The sequence below is a fragment of the Lontra canadensis genome, unplaced genomic scaffold (genome assembly GCF_010015895.1).
Source record: "Lontra canadensis isolate GAN:19392208 unplaced genomic scaffold, GSC_riverotter_1.0 scaffold19, whole genome shotgun sequence".
NCBI lineage: Eukaryota > Metazoa > Chordata > Mammalia > Carnivora > Mustelidae > Lontra > Lontra canadensis.
The window spans coordinates 13,253,663-13,276,712 of NW_022631013.1; the positions used below are offsets into that span (position 1 = coordinate 13,253,663).

Below are 23,050 nucleotides of genomic sequence, written 5' to 3' on the forward strand. Positions count from 1 at the left end.
AAATGCTTTACAAGATGGACAAAATAAATAAAACTTAAAGCTGATTCCACAATTTCATGCAGATTGATGACACTATTCTGTGTACTGTTGTGTATGTTTTAAAATTTCCTTAAAAAATAGAAAAGTTCTTTTTTTTTAAAGATTTTATTTATATATTTGACAGAGAAAGACAATGAGAGTAGGAACATAAGCAGGGGGGAGTGGGAAGGGGAAAGCAGGCTTCCTGCAGAGCAGGGAGCCCAATGTGGGTCTCGATCCCAGGACCCTGGGGTCATGACCTGAGCTGAAGGCAGATGCTTAATGACTGAGCCACCCAGGTGCTCCCCCAAATAGAAAAATTCTTTATGTTGAGTTGAAATTTGTCTTCTTCGACTTTGATGATTTGTCACTTTAGGGCTGTTCAGAACCAGTCCAGATTCCTTTTACAGATATAGTCCATTCTAATATTTGTGATTGTTTATAAATTCTCTTAAGTCTTCACAACTGAACAATTTTGCCTAGGTTATTTTTCTCCAATATTTTGAAATTGAGTCCCATATGCAATCATGCCACCTGTTGCCACTGATGGTTTAAGTGCCTTTGCTGTATTTATCTCTCACTTGTCTTTCATGTTGCACTGGCTGGCAATTCCAGTATTGCAGTGAACATTGTAATTTTATTTTCTCTTTTAAGTGGAATGCTTCTCTTTTTCTTTCTAAAATAATATTGAATGGCCTGTGTTATTTTTTAATCAAACAAGATTAGTGTCCAGTATCTGTGATCATTTTACCTTATTATTCTTTGTGAGATAAAACATATTAATAGTTTTCCTTAATTTGAGATATTGTTTCTCAGGATTACCAGCTTTACTCTAGTATGTTATCTTTATAATGTGGATTTTGCTGGATGTAATTTCTTAAAATTAGGAAACCAAGTGCATTAAGAATTCCCTATGTAGAAGTAGAGAGAACAATAAAATGAACTTTTACATACCCATGTCCCAGCTTCAAAAATAATTCACATTTTCTGTCTATGATCTTATTTAGGAATTTTTTGAGTATTTCATGCGTGAGATTGACCTATATCCTTTTTAAGTGAAGTTTGTCAGATTTTTAAATGCAAGGCTATAGGGGCGCCTGGGTGGCTCAGTGGGTTAAGCATCAGTGGGTTAAGTTCAGGTCATGATCTCAGTGTCCTGGGATCAAGCACTGTGTTAGGCTCCCTGCTCAGTGGGGAGTCTGCTTGTCCCTCTGCCTCTTCCCCAACTTGTGTGAACTCACTCTGTCTCTCAAATAAGTAAATAAAATCTTAAAAAAAATTTAAAAAAGATACAGGGCTATCTTTTCATTATTAGAAGAATTTGGTAGCATGCTATCATTTTCTCTGTTGAAGAATAAACACAACAACACATCAAATTCTATGTAGGGCCCTTTTTCCCCACAGAGTTTTTGTTTTTGTTTTTGTTTTTTTTTAAATTCACTTTCTAAATTTCTTCTGCAGATATAGATTTACTCAGAATTTTTATTTCACATTTTCAGTCCTGGTTCTTTGCTTTTGGAGATGAAGGTGGTGAACTGCCTCAGTTTCCTGGAATTGATCAGCCTTGTGGAAACCACAGAATAAATGAGCTACATATGCTGTCCGCTTTGCCAGATACCTCTCAGTACCAGGCACCTCCCACTACCGGTCAGAGAAAAAAAAAAAAAAAAGGAGCCTAAAGGAACCTTTCCTTCCATGAAGGCAGGGCCGCATTTCACTCATCTCTCATTCTTGGTCATCTGCACTGAGTGTGTTTTCAGTAAATGAGTGTTTCCTGAATTGGGTTTTTTGGTTTTTTTTTTAAACAAATAGTATCTTCGGCACATCCAGGAAAAACCAACATCAACCCCTTAGTTTCTTGGGTTCCCAGAGGCTCCCAGGGGATTTCACTACGGAGCTTCCTATTTTTATCTTCCTGTATGGGTCAGATAGTCTTCTCCTGTTAAGACTGCACATGGAAAGTATACATCTTCCACTATGCCCAAGGAACTGGTCTAGGAAAATCTCTTGATAGGTAAGAATGATAGGTAAGGTTGATGTGGAAATCTTGGAAGACACCATTCTGTGAGGCTGACCTTGTTACCCAGGAATCTGCCCCTCAGGAAAATTGAAGGACTCACCAGGAAGATTCTAGAAAGATGCATTCCTAATATATCTTCCAAAGCCACCTGTATTTACTTAACTTATTTAAATTCCTTGTGCATAACATGTATAGCACTCCCTAGTATTTTTTTCTCTTATGTTTGTCTGTCTTTGATCATTTCTCATTTTGTTAATAATAACTTGTATCCTTGGTTTATTGGCTTTGTCAGTCTTTGTAGTTTTTAACCCACATTAACTTCATCTCTATTAAGTGAAATTTTATACTAACTTTCCAGTTTATTCCTGCTTTTGCTTTAATTTTGTTCATTCACTCATTCAACAAACATTTGTTGGGCCTGTTGCTGACATTGTAATAAAAGGAGAGAAGAAATCGTGAAAGAAAAAAGAAAACACAAAGTTGACAAAAGACCTTCATTAGCAGGTTAAAAAAAATCACATAAGGGGGCACCTGGGTGGCTCAGTGGTTTAAGTCTCTGCCTTAGGCTCAGGTCAAGATCCCAGGGTCCTGGGATCGAGTCCTGCATCGGGCTCTCTGCTCAGCTGGGAGCCTGCTTCCTCCTCTCTCTCTGCCTGCCTTTCTGCCTACTTGTGATCTCTGTCTGTCAAATAAATTAAAAAAAAAAAAAAGAACAGAGTTTGGAGTATCACTTGTAAAGCATTTATATTCTCCAGAGAGAAAAAGAGCAAACTTGAGTCTATAGGTAAATAGTTTGCTGCAAAACATGGTCCTAATCCTTTCTTTTCCAAGTGATCACATTCGTTTGCTCTTTTAAAACAGGTTTGAAGTCTAAGAACTTCACTTGCTGTGTAAAGAACCTTCCTCAAGGCATATATTGGAGAGTTGCTTTTTGTGCTCTTTATATTTGAAACATATTTTTCAGTTCAAGAAATTTCCATTTGTCTCTTTGATTTCAATTTCATGCATTGCTTTTATCTTTTCTCTGCTAGCCCCTATTATTTGTAAGTTGAATATGTAAGTTCCATGTCTGATAGCTTCACTTGAATTGCAAGTTTTATTTTAAAATTTCAATTCAGTGTTAAGTGATTTTTGGCTCTTCAGTTTTTCTTCTATCCTTAGCACTCATTATTTTCATTTCTTAATAACCAGTATTAGTTGCTTGAAGTCCTTTACTATAACCTCTTATATCCCTTTTGAAGGATTTATATCCTTGATTGTAAATGTGCTTTTAAGATAGCTGGTCTCCCTGGTGTCTTCTTCTCCATTTGCAAAATGTTTTGAGAGAGTTTGCTTTTCATATTACTTTGTTCCAGATAACAAGAAGTGTGTTCCGTTTGGGGTTTCATGCCCCTTATAGCATTTTACCAAATTGACGTGTGCCCAGAGGAAGGTGATCTAAATTGATCTTGTTATACGAAGAACGCTAGAAGGAACTCTGTTTATTCTGGGACAGAGGAGACTTGAAGACAACAGGATTGCTGTGTTCAAATCCAGAAAGGCTGATGTATATATAGAATAAGAAGCTGATTTCTTTTAGATGGTGGTGAGGGGTGGGGAGAAGTGGTCAGAGGGCAGCTCTACTGGTGAGGACTGAAGCTGCATAGAGGTAGAATCTAGCTTTACGTAAAGAAACTTTTTAGCCATCAGGTGGGTCCAGCAGTGAATGACAGAACGTTTAGAGGCTGGATGACTTCTTGGCAGTGGGATTGCAGAAAAGAGTCCAGTGTTCGGGGATTATCTGGGCTCTTATTTTCTTCCATTAGCCCAGCAATCCAGAGGCTAATATTAAAACCATTAGCAGGTCATTTGCTTGACTTTAAACTCTCCTGCTCAGACCTTGCTGAGTCAGGGAGCACTTTAATGGCTTGGTTGATGTAGTCATTTGTTTGTCTTCAGGGATCCCTGGATGAAGGCATGTGCCTAGCCACAGTCCAGATATTAATGCAAATTAATTCTTATCGTTAAAACCATATATGTCTCTATGAATCAATTAGCTAAATTGTATTTGGCAGCAGTTTTGTAACAACTCCTTGTAAGTAACCATTGCAGGTTGGTGACCTTCAAAAGGAATGGAAAATGGTGCCTGGGTGGCTCAGTCCATTAAGCGTCTGCCTTCAGCTCAGGTCATGGTCCCAGGGTCCTGGGATGGTGTCCCGCGTGGGTCTCCCTGCTCAGCAGGGAGTTTGCTTCTCCCTCTGCCGCTCCCACCACTCATGTTTTCTCTTCTCTCTCTCAAAATAATTCTTAATTATCTTAAAATCTTAAAGTAAATAAAATCTACGAAAAGTGGGGGGTGGGTGGGATGGAAAAGCTGTTGGCTATGTCTTTTTGGCTCTATTTGAGATCCTTGACATCTCTGCAGTCATTTGGAGACGAAAACAACAGAGGTGGGAGATTTTGTACCTTCTGGTGCTGTGGCTGCTTCAGGATGTCCAGCTGTCCAGGTGATGTGGGTCTTCGAATTTCAAGACAGAGCACAACAAATATCATCTTGGCGGGTTTCTAGATCTAGTTAGAGACCTCAGGCTGCCATGGAAGGAGCCATGGAAGTCATCTATTCCCTGTATTCTATTGCAGTGTCCCTCCTACATCCAAGCAGTTAATTAGTGTCTACTCGATTATATTCCCAGACCAGGAGCTCACTAATTCTGGAGCAAACTCTTTCCATCCTCGGATCATTAGGAAAATTAGAGATGTCTAGACTTAGCCTAAGCTAGGGTCTCCTGCTCTATGGCATTCCCCCATTAATCTGTGGGGGAAATAGGAAAGTAACAAAAAAAGAAATATAAGTGACCACAGCTTATGAAAAATGTTCAAATGTACTTAGTAATCAAATAACTTTAAATAAAAACTATAATGAGCTCTGATATGGATGTCCATGAAATATTTGCACGTTAAAAAATGGGAACTACTGAGTTTAGAATGATTCTATTTTTGTGGACTGTATATTTTAATATGTGTAATACAGATGCGTATAAATTCAGAAAAAGCTGGCGTGAATACTTACCAAATACTTCATGTAATTTTTAACCTGGATAGAATTATGCATACATTTACTTTTTTTCTATATTTTTCAAGAAATACATATTTCAACCAATAATTAGATGCTACTTTCCATCCTAGTAGCAAATATTTTTTAGAATGAAAATATTCAGGGCGCCTTTGTGGCTCAGTCATTAAGGGTCTCCCTTCAGCTCAGGTCATGATCCTAGGGTCCTGGGATTGAACCCCACATTGGGTTCCCTGCTCAGCGGGAAACCTGCTTCTCCCTCTCCCACTTCCCCTGCTTGTATTCCCTCTTTCACTGTCTCTCTCTCGTCAAATAATAAGTAAAATATTTAAAAAAAAAATGGCAATATTCAGTGTTCACAAAGTCTGACAGGGAGTGAAAACTGCTACCTTCTTGGAAGCAATTTAACAATACACATCCAAATTCTTAAAATGACACATGCTTAAATTCATTAATTTCAGTTTGAGGAATTTTTCCCAAGAAAATATCTGGAAAGTAGCCATTTACCATGAATAAGGATGTTCATTGTGAAGCTTTTATAATGCTGAAAAATTGGAACTAGCACAAATGTCCAAGGATAGATTTACTAAATAAATTATGACATGACCAAAGAAAATAACACTATATAGCAATTTCAAATGATGATGTAAATGCTTAAATATTAATGTGGAATGAAATTCATGAACTATTAAATGGGAAAATTATATCTCATTTGAATAAAAATATGTAGCATCTATGAGCATGGAAAAATGATAAATTAACCATTGATAACTCTGGTGGGTTGATTTTATTTTAGGTGATTTTATTTTCATATTTTTCTCTGTGTTTTTACTATAAGCATATGTTCATTTTTTTTAATTTAGCTAAAATAATTAACTATAACTAAATAGTTAAAAAAGATAAAATAGTACTAAGGGCTTCTAATAGAAATCGACAGTCCCTGCCCCAGTCCCCCTTAGTATCTAATTTCTTTTCTTAGAGGCAACCTCTTTCCCCTTGTTTAGCCATATCCTCTGATTTTTCCCTCCATAATTCTGAGAAATGTGCTTGTATTACTATTTCCTAGTTTATTAATTTTAGACATTATTTATTATGGTGGATGAGGACTTAGCTCTTATACCACTACACTACCTTCCCTCCATCATATCCTCCCCAAATCATATTAGCTGTTTTTGAGAAATCATTTTTCAGTGTTTACATTTTTATGGTAATGTAAATATTATTCATTTCTGAGACAAGTGATGAGCTAAAATTTGGTTTCCTTGGGCACCTGGGTGAGTTGTTTGAGTGTCCAACTCTTGATTTTGGTTCTGGTCATGATCTCTGTCTGGGTCATGAGATCGAGCACCATGTCAGGCTCTGTACTCAGTGGGGAGTTTGCTTGAGATTCTCTTTCTCCCTCTCACTCTGCTCCTCCCCCTGCTCATGCATGCTCTCTCTCTCTGTCTCTCAAAATACATAAACAAATCTTTAAAAAAATAAATAAAATTTGGTTTCCTTTATTGTACATTTTGTTTTTATAATTCCTTATTTTTGATTTGCTTAGTTTTCCATGTGCTTATTGCTAATTCTTTTCATATACTCTCCGACAGCCTCTCAGTGAATTTTTCTGCAGAAACCCTTTAGATAATCTACATTCACTTTTTTTCCTCTAAAACCTTGGTCTTCATGTACCAGTCTATAAAGTTGCTATCTAGGTCTCATGTACAGGTGTTACCGTAGTACATCCCTTTGTAGTCATCCTGGGTATTCCCTTTGCCTCTTGTCTGTATTTCATCCCTAATTTCCTGGGTCCCATTTCTTCTTTATTTATTTACTTCCTTGTTTTGCTGAGCATCCTGAGAAAGAGTTTATGAAAGGTAAATTTTTTGAGACATGAACATCTGAAAACCTCTCTAATATTTTACTGGTAGCTTGGATGGGTATAGAATTCTAAATTGAAGTGATTGTTTTTATTTTAAAAAGATTTTATTTATTTTACAGCACAAGCATGGGGAGCAGCAGGCAGAAGGAGAAGTAGGCTCCCTGCTGAGCAGAGAGCCCAACATGGGGCTCAATCCCAGAACCCTGGCATCATGACCTGAGCTGAAGGCAGATGCTTAACTGACTGAGCCACCCAGGAGCCCTTAAATTGAAGTAATTTTTGAAGGCATGGCTTCGGTGTCTTTAAGCTTCCTTTGTTACCGAGAAGTCTAATGCTGTTTTTATTCTCAATTGTTTGTATGCAATCTATTTTTTCTTCTGGAAGTTTTGAAGATATTTACTGCTTTTAGTTTCTGAAATTTTACAGTGTTATTTCTTGATGTGGGTCTTTTTTCACTTGTTCTGCTGGGCAGTTAGTAGGTGTTCTTAATCTGGAAACAGGTTTTTCAGGGAAATTTTATTAAATTATTTTATAATTTTCTCACCTCCATTTCCTTTGTTCTTTCCTTCTGGGATTCCTATTAGATGACTATTGGACCTCCTGGATTGAGCTTCTTTCTTTTCCCTGTCTTTGGCTTTTGGTTGTTCTTTCGCCAATATTTCACTGACTTCACTCACACTCTCAACTTTTTAACTGAACTTTTAAATTCTAGCTATCTTATTTTTAATGTTCAAGTGCTCTTATTATCTGCTCTCTTTTTCAAAGAAAATACTCTTCTTGTTTCATGGATGTAATATCTTTTTAAGGATCTATAATTTTTCTTCTGTTTCCTGCCTTGTCTCTTTTTCTTCTGAGTTCTTCTGTTTGATATGTTTTTCATAATGTCAGCTTTTCTCAACTATCCATTCCTACGTAAGAAAGTTTGTATGGTGTGTGGGGCTCACTGAATAACAGATTTCAGTGTATGATGATCAGGCAGCAAGTTGCATACGTTATCCATATCTGAAGATTTTTTTCTGTGGTTCTTTTCGGTTCTCCAGAAAAGGATTCTCTAGTCTTTTGCTTGGGATAAGGAGTCCTAGCTGCCAGTATTTTGGGAACTAGGCGAAGGAGGAGACTGAAGGCCTTGTCATTCAGTAAAAAGAGTTTTATTTAATCCTTCTATTTTTCAATCCTGTAGTCTCTGTTATACCTGGTCTTCGTAAGTCTGGAGATTCTGTGGTTTGATTTATCCAGAGAATAAGCCTCTTGTCTCTAGTAGGGTAGAGAAGGGGTGGTTGTCTAGGTGGCCAAGTGGTGTCGACTGGGACCTGTGAGTAAAATTGCTGTCTGTTTATAGAAATCCATTTCCATATTTCCAGTCCTATGCTTCATTCCTGCTTTCTCCCATATCTGTTGCCTCTAATTCTTGAGCCATCTTGGTGAAAATCAGCTCATTTTTCATCAGAATCCCTCTCTGAAAGCACTTAGGTTTCCATTTCCTTTGCTCTGCTCTCCTCCAAACAGTTTCTATCTTCCCAACATTGTCTACCTCTCTCATCTATTGTCTTCTCTCTTGTTTCTTGTATTCTATGGATTTAATCCCTTTTCTAGTCCCTTGCTGTGATTTATAAGGTTTGGGAAGGAGAAGAGATTAAGACATAGTTTGAATTCACCATGTTTAACCAGAAATTTACTGTCTCTTTTATAATGTAAAAAAAGGGAGTTGCCTAAAACTGAAGGCAGCATTCAGGTCTGATGTCCCTGCTGTAGAAGATAGCTAGACTGAGGATCCGTTGATCTAACTGGAATTTACTTTTGTCCATTTATTTGTATTTGGCTGCCATTTAACTGAGAAGTATAAATCTCCCACTTGCAAAGTGGTCAGGTTGGGTGTCCTGCTTTCATTTTTTTATGCCCTGACTAGTGCACTCCTGGGTAGATCCCACTATTACTCTGTTGATTGCTGATAGATTCTATTTGCTAACATTTTATTTATTTACTTTGCTATTCACAAATTGAGAGATTGTATTTTTACTTTCTGGCACTGTTTTTATCAGAATTGATATCAGTGTTACCCTGGTTGCTTAAAAAGATTTTTGGGAGACTTCCTTCTTTATATTCTAGAACAGCTAAAGAAGTATTTGGTGGAAATTTGGGGAAAAATACACTAAGCTGGTTAAAAGTAACATGGTATCCAGGATTGGATCCTGGAGCAGTAGTGGAAAAACTGGTGACTTCTGAATACAGTTGAGAGTTTAGTTAATATTAGCAGACCAGGGTTAATTTTGAAGAAGATACAATGACTGGGTAAGATGTTAACATCATGGAAAGCTGAATGGAGGCTATATGGGAACTCCCTGTATTATTTCTGAAACCGCTTTATACATCTAAAATTAATCCCAAATAAGGGCACCTGTGGCTTAGTCGCTTAAGTGGGTGTGGTTGGCTCAGGTCATGGTCCCAGGGTCCTGGGATGGAGCCCTGCATTGGTCTCCCTGCTTGATGGAGAGCCTGCTTCCCACTCTCCCTCTGCCTGCTGTTCTGCCTACTTGTGCTCACTATCTCTCTGTCAGATAAATAAATAAAATTTTTAAAAAAATTCCAAAATAAAAAGTTTATACTTAAAACAAAAATATGACCAGAGTGAATTATATCTTTAGATTTTTTTTAAATTTTATTTATTTATCTGACAGAGAGAGAGGGAACACAAGCAGAGGGAGTGGGAGAGGGAGAAGCAGGCTTCCCGCTGAGCAGGGAGCCCAGATAGGGGGCTTAATCCAAGGACCCTGGGATCATGACCTGAGCTGAAGGCAGACACTTAAGGACTGAGCCACCCAGGTGTCCCACATCTTAGAGATTTGTAAAAATTCACCTTTGTCCATATCCTCTGTCCATGCCTGGAACTTTTTTGTAGGGGTGGCTCTTTATCAACTTTATCTTCTATGGTAATTGCCTTTTTAGATTTTCTGTGTATTATAGGGTCATCTTATATCATTTATATTTTCCTTGAAAACCATTTGTGTCATCAAGGTTTTAAAATGTATTTGTTAGTGTTAAGCAATATAATCTCTGATAATTCATTTTTATTTTCTCTGTATCCATAGTTATTTCCCAATGTCATATCTTACGTTGTGTGGTTATTTATTGGATTGTGAAATTAATTTGGTGAATTGAGGCCAGTATTTTAAAAAAGTGAAATAAACTAGAACAGAGAAATAAGAACATATACTGTTTAATGAAACTTTAATCTCAAGCACATGTATTGTTTTCTTGGTAACCTGACAATATCTATCAAAGCACAAATGCATATAACTTTTGACCTAGCAATTCGATTTGGGAACTTATCCAGATATGTAATTGCATACATGCAGAAATGATGTATGTACAACATAATTCACTGCAGCATTATTTGTAACGGTGAAAGATTGGCAGTAATCCAAATGTCTACCAAGAGAGGATTACTTTTTAAATCACAGTGCATTCTTACAGTATAATACTCAGGGGTTGTCAAAAAGAATGAAGCATTCTATGTATTGATGTGGAAAGATACCAAGGATATATATTTTAAGGAGAAGAAAGCACAGTGCAGAAGAAGGTATATGATGTCCTATCCTTTGTGTTAAGAGGGGGACATATAAAATCTTTATTTATATTTGCTTATATAGACATAAAGAAACCCTGGAAAGAAAAGGAGAGCAGTGATTATGAGTGAGTGTGGGAACTGGCTGGATGGGGGCAGCATAGAAGGGAGTCTTTTGACTACCTTTTAAAAATTATTAGTTTGGCAAGAACACACTTAACATGAGATCTGCCCACTTAATAAATTTTTAAGTGTGTATATACAGAAATATATATCTTTTTTGTATAGTCTAGGGGGTGGTTGAATTATACAAATGAATTATCTATTCAAAACTTCAAAATATTAAGCAAAAGAAGCAGCAGTCAGAACAGGCATAGTGTGATTAGAATGGTTCTGTGTCCATGCAACTCCCAGTGTAGGCAGAACTGAGCTGTGGGGTCCAGGGACATCTCTTAGGATGGGTCACAGTCACAGTTTGAGAAACCTTCTCTACTTTATTCCCTTACCCTTATGTTTAACTCTTAAAGATTGCTAATCTGTTTCCTTCAAGACCGTGGACCCCTTAGGCAGCGAGCTGCTATCAAGTTGTTCACTCCAGGAGCACTGACGACCTGTTTGTGTTAATGTCAAAGAAAGAGAGCCCTAGCTATTTGATCAGCATGTCATTAAATGGGCAAATACAGGAAACATCACGCTGATTTGTCAGAATCCTCTTCCAGATATTTTGGTTAGCTTCTTAAGAAAACTCTCCTTCCTTCTAGGTAAATGGAAGAGGTGGAGACCAGTTTATTCCAGACACGGAAAGCCCACAGAATAGAACAAATGGTGGCGAGATGGCTACGGCGTTCGCGGGACAGCTCAGCCCGGTAAGGCTCCCGGGCTGGCAGAGACTTCTGCGCCTCAAGATGTGGTGTCCCTGCAGGAGGAGGGTGGGGCAGTCTCAGCAGCACCTGGGGATCCTGTCTCCAGTTTGCTCTGTTCTTGCACCATACGGCGGGGGAGGCATCAGCAGATCCGCGATGTTGCTGGAGCGCCTGGCTGTCTGTCTCCCTTCCAACTCCTCCCTCTGTGTCTCTCCACATACACCCACAACGTATGCTCCCACCAGACTCAGACACACACTTACAGAGACAAACACTCTCACACAGATGGACTTACACACACAGGCACACTCATCCATGCTCCTGTGGATTATGCACTCCTACACTTGTGAACACACACTTGCACATGCTCTGTGTGTCTCCCTGTGTCTCACGCACATCCCTTGCCTTAGTATTTGCTGTGAGGGTCAGGAGATCTGCTGTTTATACTCTTTCCCCGTCTTTGTTTCCAGCAGCTGTTCCTTCCTTGTGGTCCCTATTTCATTCCAAACAAAATAAAATGAAATCAAATACAGATCTGATTTGACTGCTACAGGAGAACTTAAAATATGTTCTGTTTCAAAGCGTTCATTTTCCATCTCAGATTTCCCATCTGGCCCTGCCACAGAGATGAAATACCGTGGGTCAGGTGTTTCTGAGACACACATTCTTCCAAAGGAGCTGGAAACAGCTGTTGTGCTGCTGACCAGGAAACCTTGCTCAGATCGGGCTGCCCTGCAGCCAAGGGCTGGGATCCACACACGCCTCTGGGGAAGCAAGGCTGGTAGTTAGCCTTGTGTTACAGTGAAAACACCTGAGGCTCACAGGGTGACCTATTTAAGATCAGCCCTACCCCCTGTTCAGAAATTGTTGATGGGTCCCTAGTTCTTAGAGACTAAGCATTTTTGGTTTGGCATTCAAGGCTTTCCATGATTGACCTACAGTCCTTTACAGCTATTTGCCTTACTGCTGTTTCCTTTGCATCACACTCCAGCGAAAGGAACTGTCATTGTTCCTCTACTCCAGGTACCACCTCTTCTTTCACTCATCAAACCAGGTCTCCTGTCTGAGCCCAACTCCATGCATACAGAACCCACCCGCAGCTCAAGTCTGATTGAAATACTCTGTCTTCCAGGAAACGTTTCCCAGCCCATAGTTAGACGTAACCACTCCCGTGGGACCCACAGCATTGGATTGCCATTGGCAGTGTGCTCCTCCTGGTGTGTTCAACTTATTTGAGCACATCTCTTCTTTTCCTTCTGGATGGTAAGCTCTGAGCACAGGGAAAGCATTGGCCTCATCTCTATAACCCAGAGCTGACTGAGTCCCAGGAGACTGATTGCAAGTGGTCAAGAAGTACTTGCTTGTAAGTAGGGAAATGGCTAGGTACATTGTTTCCTAAAGTGGATTCTACAAGACCTAGTCCTGTGTTATGCTGCTCCACTAAAGGTTTGGAAGTGACGTAGCCCATGACCTACTCCCGTCCATCTCTGCTTGCATTTTGCACACAGTGCATTTTAGCACATTAAAGGCTCTGTGAATTCCTGTGGAAAAGAGACTTTAGGGGTGCCAGTGTATCTCAGTGGGTTAAAGCCTCTGCCTTCAGCTCAGGTCACGATCTCGGGGTCCTGGGATCGAGCCCCACATCAGGTTTTCTGCTCAGCAGGGAGCCTGCTTCCCCTCTCTCTGTCTACTTCTCTGCCTGCCTCTGCCTACTTGTGATCTCTCTCTCTCTGTCAAATAAATAAATAAAAATCTTAAAAAAGAGAGAGAGACTTTAGCTTGATGGTGCCTAAATATTTGATGCTGATCCTCTGTAATATCCTGCTTTTCTCATAATGTAAATAAAAGGTGACACTGCCCTATAGGAATTTTTTTTTAAGATTTTATTTATTTGAGAGAGAGCATGAGCGGAGGGAGAGTCGAGGGGGAGGGACAGAAGGAGAAGCAGATTCCCTACTGAGCAGGGAGCCCAGATGTGGGGCTCGATCCCAGGACACTGGGATCCTGCACTACCTGAGCCAAAGCCAGATGCTTAACTGACTGGTCCACCCAGATACCCCAGGAAGTTGTTTCATCCAAAATATTTTTTGAGATATATTTTTCATATCATGAAATTTACCCACTAAGAGTATATAGTTCAGTGATTTTTCATATATATTTAGTATATGTGCAAGACTGTGCAACAATCACCACAATCCAATTTTAGAACATTTTCAATGCCATGAAAAGAAACCTCACACCCATTAGCAGTCAATCACTCTCCGTTTGCCTCTCCCCCAGCCCCAGGCAAGCCACTCATGCACTTACTGTCTCCCCAGATTTGCCTATTCTGGGTACTTCACATAAATGAATCATGTACTATGTGGTCTTTTGTGCCTGGCTTCTTTCACTTGAGCCTTATATGAACAAGGTTCATCCATGGTATAGCATGTATCAGTGTTTCATTTTTATTACCAAATAATATTCCATTGTGGAATATTTTCTTCATCCATTCATCAGCTAATGTGCACAGGGGTGATTTCCACTTCGGGGCGATTGTGAAGAACGCTGCTGTGAACATGTGTGTGCAAGTTTTCGTTTGACCATATGTTCTCATTTCTCTTGGGTTTATCCTTGGGAGTGGGTCACATGGTAACTTGGTATTTAACCTCTCGAGGAGCTGCTAGACTGTTTACCAAAGTGACCGTATCATTTTACATTTGCACCAGCAGCGTGCGAGGATGCCATGTTTCCATGTGCTTGCCCATTCTTGTTATTATCTCTCTTTTCTGTTGTGGCCCTCCTAGTGTGGGGCAATCTTACTGCAGTTTTGATTTACGTTTTCCTGTTGGCTAATGATGTTGAGCATTTTTCCATGTGTCTCGGCAGTCTTGGTTTCCAAGTGCAAGAGAAAGAGAAGCAAAAGAGGGAAAGGTTCCTGGCAATATGCATGGAAGACATCATTCCAGTGTTTCTAGGACATGTGTGGCCTTGGTTCAATTGCTTCTCATCTCTAGTCTCACAACCTTGATACGGCCTGGGTTCTTGGGGTCCTCAGATTACCTGAAAATGATCAAGAACTGAAAAGCTGAGTTTGGGGGAAATAATTGCAATTTCCCCAGAGTGGAGTAAATGGTACCACTGATCACCAGGTGCTTAAGAAACCTGAGAGTGATCCTGACTTGGTCTCTTTTGCTCACACTCTGCACACTCCCCACCAGCAGCTCCTGTCCGTCCACCTTCCGGCGTTATCTCAGATCCGTCCCCCTCTCTGTCCCTAGGGGCACTGCCATGATCTCTTAACTCTTTCTCTGGCCCAGCCTATTCTCCATCCTGAAGCCATAGTGGACTTTTCAAAATACACACCACATCTGCCCCATGTACTCACCCCTCCGTGGCCCAAAATGGTCAGGGGCTCGCCTGCCATTGTGCCACGGCCTGTGAGCCCTTTACAATCTGGCCCCAACCAAACTCTCCAACCTCATCTTGTTCCTCCTGCTTCCTTGGCATAGCTTATCTGCCACATATGGGACCAAGGACTATGGCTGTCTTGTTTCACAAAGTGTCTTCAGCCCTGGGAGAGTGCTCAGTATGTAATAGATGTTTAGTAGATTTTTATTGATTAAGGGCTTTCATAATGAGGAATTAACTTATTTATTAAAATATATTTAGGGATGCCTGGGTGGCTCAGTTGGTTAAGCATCTGCCTTCAGCTCAGGTCATGATCCCAGGGTCCTAGGGTTAGGCTCCTTGCTCAGTGGGGAGCCTGCTTCTCCTCCCTCTGCCTGCCGCTCCCCCTGCTTGTGCTCTCTTTCTCACTATCTCTCTTTCAAATAAATAAAATCTTTAGGGGCCCCTGGATGGCTCAGTCCATTAAGCAGCTTCCTTCCGCTCAGGTCATGATCCCAGGGTCCTGGGATCGAGCCCTGCATCAGGCATCAGGCTCCCGGCTCAGAGGAATGCATGCTTCTCCCTCTCCCACTCCCCCTGCTTGTGCTTCCTCTCTTGCTGTGTCTCTCTCAAATAAATAAATTAAAAAATAAAATAAAATAAAATTTTTTAAAAAGAGAGAAAGAAATAACCCCACAAATGGTCACTGTGACATGTTTTGAAGTTCTGTATAAGCAATAAAATCTACTTAATTAGAGGTACAACACAAGAATATTACATCATAACCTAACTTTTAACCATTTTGCTTTGAACTAAATTGTCATCTTTTTACTCACTTTGTATAGCTATAGACATGATGACATGAGAAAGACTAAGGTTTGAAAGAGTGGGGGATGTATTTGAGAAGGGACATCCTAAAGATTTATAAATTACATGAAATGTTCTCTGCTTTAAGTTAGGTAGTGTTTACACAAGTGTGTGTTTTATAATTCCTATTTTAAGTGCACACATATGTTTTATATCATATATTGCAGTTTACTGATACATATTTATATTACTCTTAAATTAGAAAGGAAGACAGACTTAGTGAGTGGGAAAGGAACACAGAAAGTATCTGGGAGGCTGTAATGTTCTATTTTTTTTTTAAGATTTTATTTATTTATTTGACAGAGATCACAAGTAGGCAGAGAGGCAGGCAGAGAGAGAGGGGGAAGCAGGCTCCCTGCTGAACAGAGAGCCCGATGCGGGGCTCGATCCCAGGACCCTAGGATCATGACCTGAGCCGAAGGCAGAGGCTTTAACCCACTGAGCCACCCAGGCGTCCAAGTAATGTTCTATTTCTTGTCATATACCCATGTGCACATATATATAGTATAATATTTTTCATAATAAAAATCATCTTGTATCCAAAAAAGATAGCATACTTTTCAACTTAATTATGCCATTTTTTCCTCCTACGAAATTTTCAGCTTTTATGTAGTTAAATGGTATTCTCTTAACAATTTGATTGCTTCTAAGCTTAGAAAATCCTCAGCCCATCATCAGTTCAATTAATTACCTATTTAATTTAATAGCTTAAACATCTTTAATTCTTTAATTTGGAGTTTATTTTAGGCTATGAAATAAAGATCTAACTTGATTTTTCCCCAAACAGTAAGTAGTTATTTGCCTTACCATTGACTGTGAGTGATCTTTCCTTTCTTTGATGATTTATGGCCCTTCTTTTTATCATCTGTGAAATTCCTCTTTCTGTGAGTTGGAAATTGGTTCTCTTTCTAAAGGCTAACTATTCGGTAGCATTGATCTGCTTATTTTCACACCCTTGTGTTAAATTTTCAATTTTTTTTTTTTACCCTTACCTGCAATTCCTGCACATAAACTTTAGAACACTGTTATTGTATTATTGAAACAACCCAGCATAAGATTTACTGAATTCTCTTATGCTTCATCTAGAAGTATTCATTTTATAGAACCAGATTAAAGAAACATGAAGGGCCTGATGCAGCTTGGTGCTTGGTGCTGGGTTTTATCCTCAGGACTTAAAAAGATTTCTTTCAACTTATCTTGAATCTTAATACTAATGAACACACACACACGTGTTATACATGCACACAGGCACACATGGACACACCTACCCGTGTGCCTGTGCACCGGCGTTGTGCTATCTTCGTGTCAGGAGCCCTCCTTGTTGGTTTTGCATGTTTTCCAAATGTACTTGTTCACTACAGCCATGAAAAGACTATTTACCCATTATAGACACGGCCTTCCTTGGCCTTTCTAATATTCCTAATGATGTAGAAAGGCCACTTCAGGTGTCAACTTTTGCTTCTTGACCTATGAGCAAAAAGGGGAAGGTCAAGAACAGGCTGGAAGGCCCCGGCACTGCACTTTTAGAGTTGCCCTCATCTTCTGAATCTCCTTTTTAAAGTAATAATAGAATAATTGCTTCTCTCAATGGTAGGCCTTGGCCCTATAGCATATATTCCCAGTCCTTCATTGGATGGTCCCTAGAAACTGTCATAAGCAAAGTCCTATGATTATGACTACGTGCTACCCTTTCTTTCTGGGGGGGACTCCTCCCTCTATTTCTGCTTTCTTTGAATCAACCTTAGATTAAAAATCCAGCTTAAACCACACTTTAGCTTTTAAATTCATTCAAGCTCAACGTCTAATACAGTGTTAAACATAGATTCAAAATAGTTTCTCCACATCCTGCTGGAACTCAGAGGTGAATTCTTTGTTGTTACAGGATAGAAGTAAAATATATTTTCTGATATACCAGAGAATAGATAAAAAGCCAGAAAATATCAGAAGCATAACCTATTTCCATGTGGTATTTTTTTCCTTTTCCAGTGTTGGTCAATTTGGTATGAATGAATGACCCATAAAATACAGAATTTGTGTCCATGAGGCTACTTTCATGATGAAAGTAACGTGTTGTTGTTTTCCCCTAGTCCTGCTGTAGGCTAGATCCATTCCACAGCGGAGCCGCAGGTCTTCTGCTGTTCCAATGTAAATCATCAGAATGACCTCAGATGTGTGGGTTGAAGCCATTACAAAGGGAATCAGAAATAGGTTTCTGGATTATCAGTGCTCAATCTGGTATTTGTAAGATGCCTCAGAGGAGGAAATTTAGCTGCAGAGAGCATTTCCTTCTGCTCCCTGTCCAATATTAAACAGTCTTTGTGAGGAGAAGCCACAGTTTGGTCATGCTCTCAAGCAATCCCTTTCCAAACAAAAGCTGAAACGTGGCCTTCGGGAAAAATGTCAAACGCAGACTTTGGGCCAAAGCCACTGACACCATGCAGGGATAAGTCAACACAGTGGGGCCTTGTTTGTCTACCATTGTTGAGGAACGCACCCTTCTCAAGGGAAAAGTCAGATAACTGAAGACTACCCATTTGAAAAGCATCCAAATGGATTCTATTTTAACCCTGTGGTATGGCTTGCTTTTCTTTTATTTGTCATATGTTAGTAAGCCTTATTCTATGCCTAGCTTTGAGTTTGGCACATGGGACCAAAAAAGACATGGTTTTTGCCTCACAAATTGTAGTCTAGAGAGGACAAGAGACTTCACATTGGTCATTGCAAATATTATGAATATTTCTAAAAGAGATGTGCATGTTCTGTGGGTGCGTTCAACCAAAGGAGATAGTTCTACCAAAGCAGAAGATAGAGTAGGGGTTGAGCATGTTGGGTAAATTTCTGGAGTGTGTGCTGTAAGGGGTTATGGTGCTGAGGGGAGGATTCTAGGTAAAGGAAAGAGCTTGTGCAAAGGCCAGTGTATCTGAGGCACTCAAAGGAGACTAGTTTGGCTAGAACAAGAATATCAGGAGAATGAATGGCTTGGTTGTTGAGGTTAGAGTGATGGGCCAGAGCTGTTTTAAGCCATATCAAGGATTTTGGATGAGGCTATCCAGTCAAGGGAGACATCCGATCAGGGTTACATTTGTAAAATCAGTCTGGGTACTGGATGGAGAGGTTTTCAGGAGAGACAAAAGTGAAAAGTGAAGAGACCAGTTTGGAGACTACTGGAGAAATCTATGGCCTGAAATGGAATGGTGACTGAGGAGACAGAAATGGACATTCTTCGAGATCTTTTGGTGTTGTGACTGATCAGATGGTAGGGATAAGAGCAGGATAAAGTCGAGAATGACTCACAAGAGTCCTCGTGATACCATTTACTGAGCTCTGGGATGTGGAGAAGATGCGTCCTAGTCAGTCATAGGGCTGAGCTGTATTGCCAATTAAGCAAACAAAGGAAAATGACAAATATTGAACTCTGTTACTTACATTCAAGTTGTCTGCTATTTATTAATGGTTATGTATACATTTCATCTTTGCCAGTCATTTCAAGTACTGTTTTGTATCCTGCTTTCTGTGTACAGTATTTTGCTCACATATTCACCTAGTAAGCACAAATGCTTCCTGTGGGCAAAAGATCTTTCCTCAGCACTCAGAGAATTGAGGTCTAGAATAATCCAAGGTCTCCCATAGGAAGGGAATCTGAACTATAGTTTAGAGGATGCCCTGACCTGAAAGGGTATGTTCTAACTGTGTTTCCATTGTCTGTCTAAAGTTCTGAGGCTTGTGATACTTCACTGATGAAGAGTCTTGGAGTAATTCTTTGTTATGCTTGGTTTATCCTCTGTTGAGTTACTTTGTATTTTTCCACTATTCTAAATGAAGCTGTGATAAATATATTTGAATATTTAAGAAGCACTCTATTCTGGGACTTTACTAGGCCTGGGGAACACAGAATAAATAGATACTACCCTTGTCTTTTAGGAGCTCATGGTCTAATACAAATAATTATTTTTTTTTGTTTGAGGTTATTACTTTGAGGAATGGCAGTCAGAATGGTAACAGAAGGTTGAAGAAAATGACCAAATTTTAAATTCATGTTACAATTTCCCTAATTATTTTCTAGAGAGGTTGAATAGCTAATTTATATGGTCAGCTTTAAATCCCAATGCCCACACATGTTGGGCTTTATTATTTTTATTTATATTTGGTGCTTTAGTTGAATGTAATAGTACTCTGTAACTCTCTCAATTGTGCTTCTTTAATTAATAAGGTTGTACATTTTCCATGTTATTTACTGACTTTATTTCTTTATGTGTAAGTTGTCATTTCACTTGCTTCGAGCATGTGAAATCTGGGTATTTTACTCTATATACTTAAGCCCATTTTTCATATATTTGTATCGTAACCAGTTTCCCCCCAGAATCTTTTTTAACTTTTTAAAAAAGATTTTATTTATTTATTTGACAGAGAGAAAGAGATCACAAGTAAGCAGAGAGGCAGGCAGAGAGAGAGGGGGAAGCAGGCTCCCTGCTGAGCAGAGAGCCCGATGCGGGGCTCAATCCCAGGACCCTAGGATCATGACCTGAGCTGAAGGAAGAGGCTTTAACCCACTGAGCCACCCAGGCGCCCCATAGAATCTTATTTTTTTAAACTGACTTACCTTGGGGTGCTTGGATGGCTCAGTTGATTAAGCTTTGGACTTCTGCTCTGGTCATGATCTTGGGGTCCTGGGATCAAACTCAGTGTCTGGCTCTGCACTCAGCAGGGAGTCTGTTTGTCTCTCTCTTTCCCTTTGCCCCTCCCCTCCACTCGTGCTCTCTTTCTTTCTCTCTTTCTCTCAAATAAATAAATAAAATATTAAAAAAAACTGATTTATCTTATTTTCAACAGCTTTATTGAGCTACAATATTCTTACCATACAATTCACCCACTTAAAGCATACAATTCATTGTTTTTTGGTGCATACACAGAGATGTACAACCATTACCACAATCCATTTTGGAAGATTTTTTTTTCACCTTAAAAGAAACTTTGTATATATTGGCAATCGCTCCCCATTCCCTCCCAGAATTCTCCTTCTCTCAGCTGGCAACCACTGCTTGGTCTCTATAGATTTGCCTATTCTGAACATATTCCGTAAGTGAAGTCACACAGTGTGTGTTTTTCTGTGTCTGGCTTCTTTGACATAATAGAATGTGTCCCAAGTGGATCCCTGTTATGCCATGTATTTGCATTTCATTCCTTTTTGTTGCCAAATAATATTCTGCCGTGGAATATTTTCTTGGTCATTTCATCAGTTGATGTACATTTGAGCTGTTTTCCACTTTGGGGCTATGATGAATATTGTTGCTATGAACATTTGTGTGCGAGTTTGTGTGGACATATGTTTTCATGTGTCTTAGGGATATACAAAGGAGTGGCATCTCTGGATCATATGGTGTTCAATGTTTAGTCTTTTGAGGAACTGCCAGACGATGTCAGGGTTCCATTTTCTTCACATCTTCATCAACACTTGACCTGTCTTTCTGATTATAGGCATCCTAGTGGGTATAAAGTGGTATTGCATTGCAGTTTTGATTTGCCGTTCTTCTCATGTCCTTACTGGTTGTTGGTATGTCTTCTTTGGAGAAATGTCCACATAAATCATTTGCTCCCTTTTTGATTTATTTATTTTTCTTTTGTGTCCTAAGAATTCTTTATATAGTCTAGCTGCAAGGTCCCTATCAAATATATGATTTGCAAATGTTTTCTCCCATTCTGTGGATTTTTTTTCACTTTCTTTATTGTGTCCTTTATTTTTTTTAAGATTTATTTATTTATTTGAGAGAGAGAAAGAACACAAGTGAGCACAAGCTGGGGGAGGGGCAAAGGGAAAGGGAGAGAGACAATCTCAAGCAGACTTATGCTAAGCTAAATGAAGAGCTGGGTGTGGGACTTGATCTCGTGACGCTGAGATCATGACCTGAGCGGAAATCAAGAGTGAGATGCTCAAACGACTGAGCCACCCAGCCGTCCCTTAATTGTGCCCTTTGAAGCACAAAAGTTTTAACTGTGATGAAGTTCAGTTTATCTGTGTTTTCATTGTTGCTTGTGTTTTTGGTATGTATCAGCCTGGCTCCTAATACACATTCAACAATCTATTTCAATGAGTTAGTGAAGGCTTTTTGAGGCTGTGTTTGGTGCTTTTATCCTGTAACTGCTAATCTTTTTTAGCTCCAACAATCCTCTTTATTGATCATTTTCTAGTGTACTATCATTGTCTGTTTAAAAACAAGTGGGACTTCTCCATTTCCTGTGTTTATTATGCCTCTTACTATTTTTCCTTCTCTGATAACTATCATGTGCCTTTTGCCCCCCTCCCCCATGTTAAATAGTAGAAATGTCTAGAGTATCCTTCCTGTTGCTCTTTTTAAAAAGAGCATAAAAGTGATTTTTGGCACCCAGTATTCTATATTATTATTTGGAAAGACCCTTTCCTAGCTTTAAGGTTTTGTTTTGTGTTGTTTTTTAATCAGGGATGGCTACTGGCTTTATTCACTCTACATGTTCAGTTTTTGGTTTCTTCCCTCTCATTAGATCTCTCTGCAGACGCTTCTCTGTGTGACCCCTGTGCTTGTGTAGGAGAAATCCTCTCTTTGTTTCTAAGCCGGCTGGGTCAGGTCATCATCGGGTCAGACAGTTTAAATCAACTCTAAGCTGGGGTATGAGGAGCTCCTTGATGGATAATGGGCATGAGGTCTTGTACTTGGGTTTGTCCCATGCATTTTGGATCCTTGAAGCAGTTTTTGGGTTCCCTGATCCTTGTTAAAATTTGAGATCATTATCACTGACATGTGATATTCAGATAAGTGGGGTCCTGTTGCATTAAGCAGGGTTCCTGACAGTATTTGGTAAATGGATGAGAATAAATGATAGGGCTTAACGGCAGAGCCCCTGGGGAGCTGTTACTCCTCCACATTCTGTTGTTTATTATGACAGTAAATGCCTCATCTCGTCCCCATTTGACCCTTCTCAGAAAGGACCACTGACTCGCAGGCGGGAAAAGTCATTTGCCACAGACAAATGAGAAATAGCTCACGACTTGTGGTTTTGAAAGAAAGAAAATACAAACTTTCAACTTACCTGCTCTTAGATTTATAGAGAACATATATGTTTTTAAAGATCACTCTAGGGGGAATCTTCACCCTCTGGGATTTCCTGTTGGAATCCTCACAGTTTACCTAGTTGAAAGGGAAGTGGAATTCATCTGAAAGCACAAAAGAAAAAACAAAATCACCAAAGGAACTATCCATCTGTGGAATTAGTCAGCCTCAGACACCCAAACGGAACAATACCTCCTTCCTGTTCACAGTCCATGTTTTTCCTCTTCTGTACTTCTACTGAAGCACTGCCTCCTGCCTGATGCCTGGCCATGTGTACCTGCATCCCTGCTTCCTTGTGTCTCTGCATCACACCCCCACGCCCTCCCTCCACCGCATCCCCGCATCCCTGTGTC

The 23,050-nt window shown here is 39.6% G+C and overlaps 1 protein-coding gene across 2 annotated transcripts in view; it reads left to right on the forward strand.

The window, feature by feature from the left end:
- FRMPD1 (FERM and PDZ domain containing 1) overlaps positions 1-23,050 on the forward strand; it is a 140,679-nt gene that overhangs the window by 79,629 nt on the left and 38,000 nt on the right. For both annotated transcript variants that reach the window (XM_032860622.1, XM_032860623.1), the window contains exon 2: positions 11,278-11,382. In XM_032860622.1, coding sequence (XP_032716513.1) covers positions 11,282-11,382 — 101 coding nt within the window. In that variant the 5' untranslated portion in view covers positions 11,278-11,281. The remainder of the gene's footprint in view (positions 1-11,277; positions 11,383-23,050) is intronic.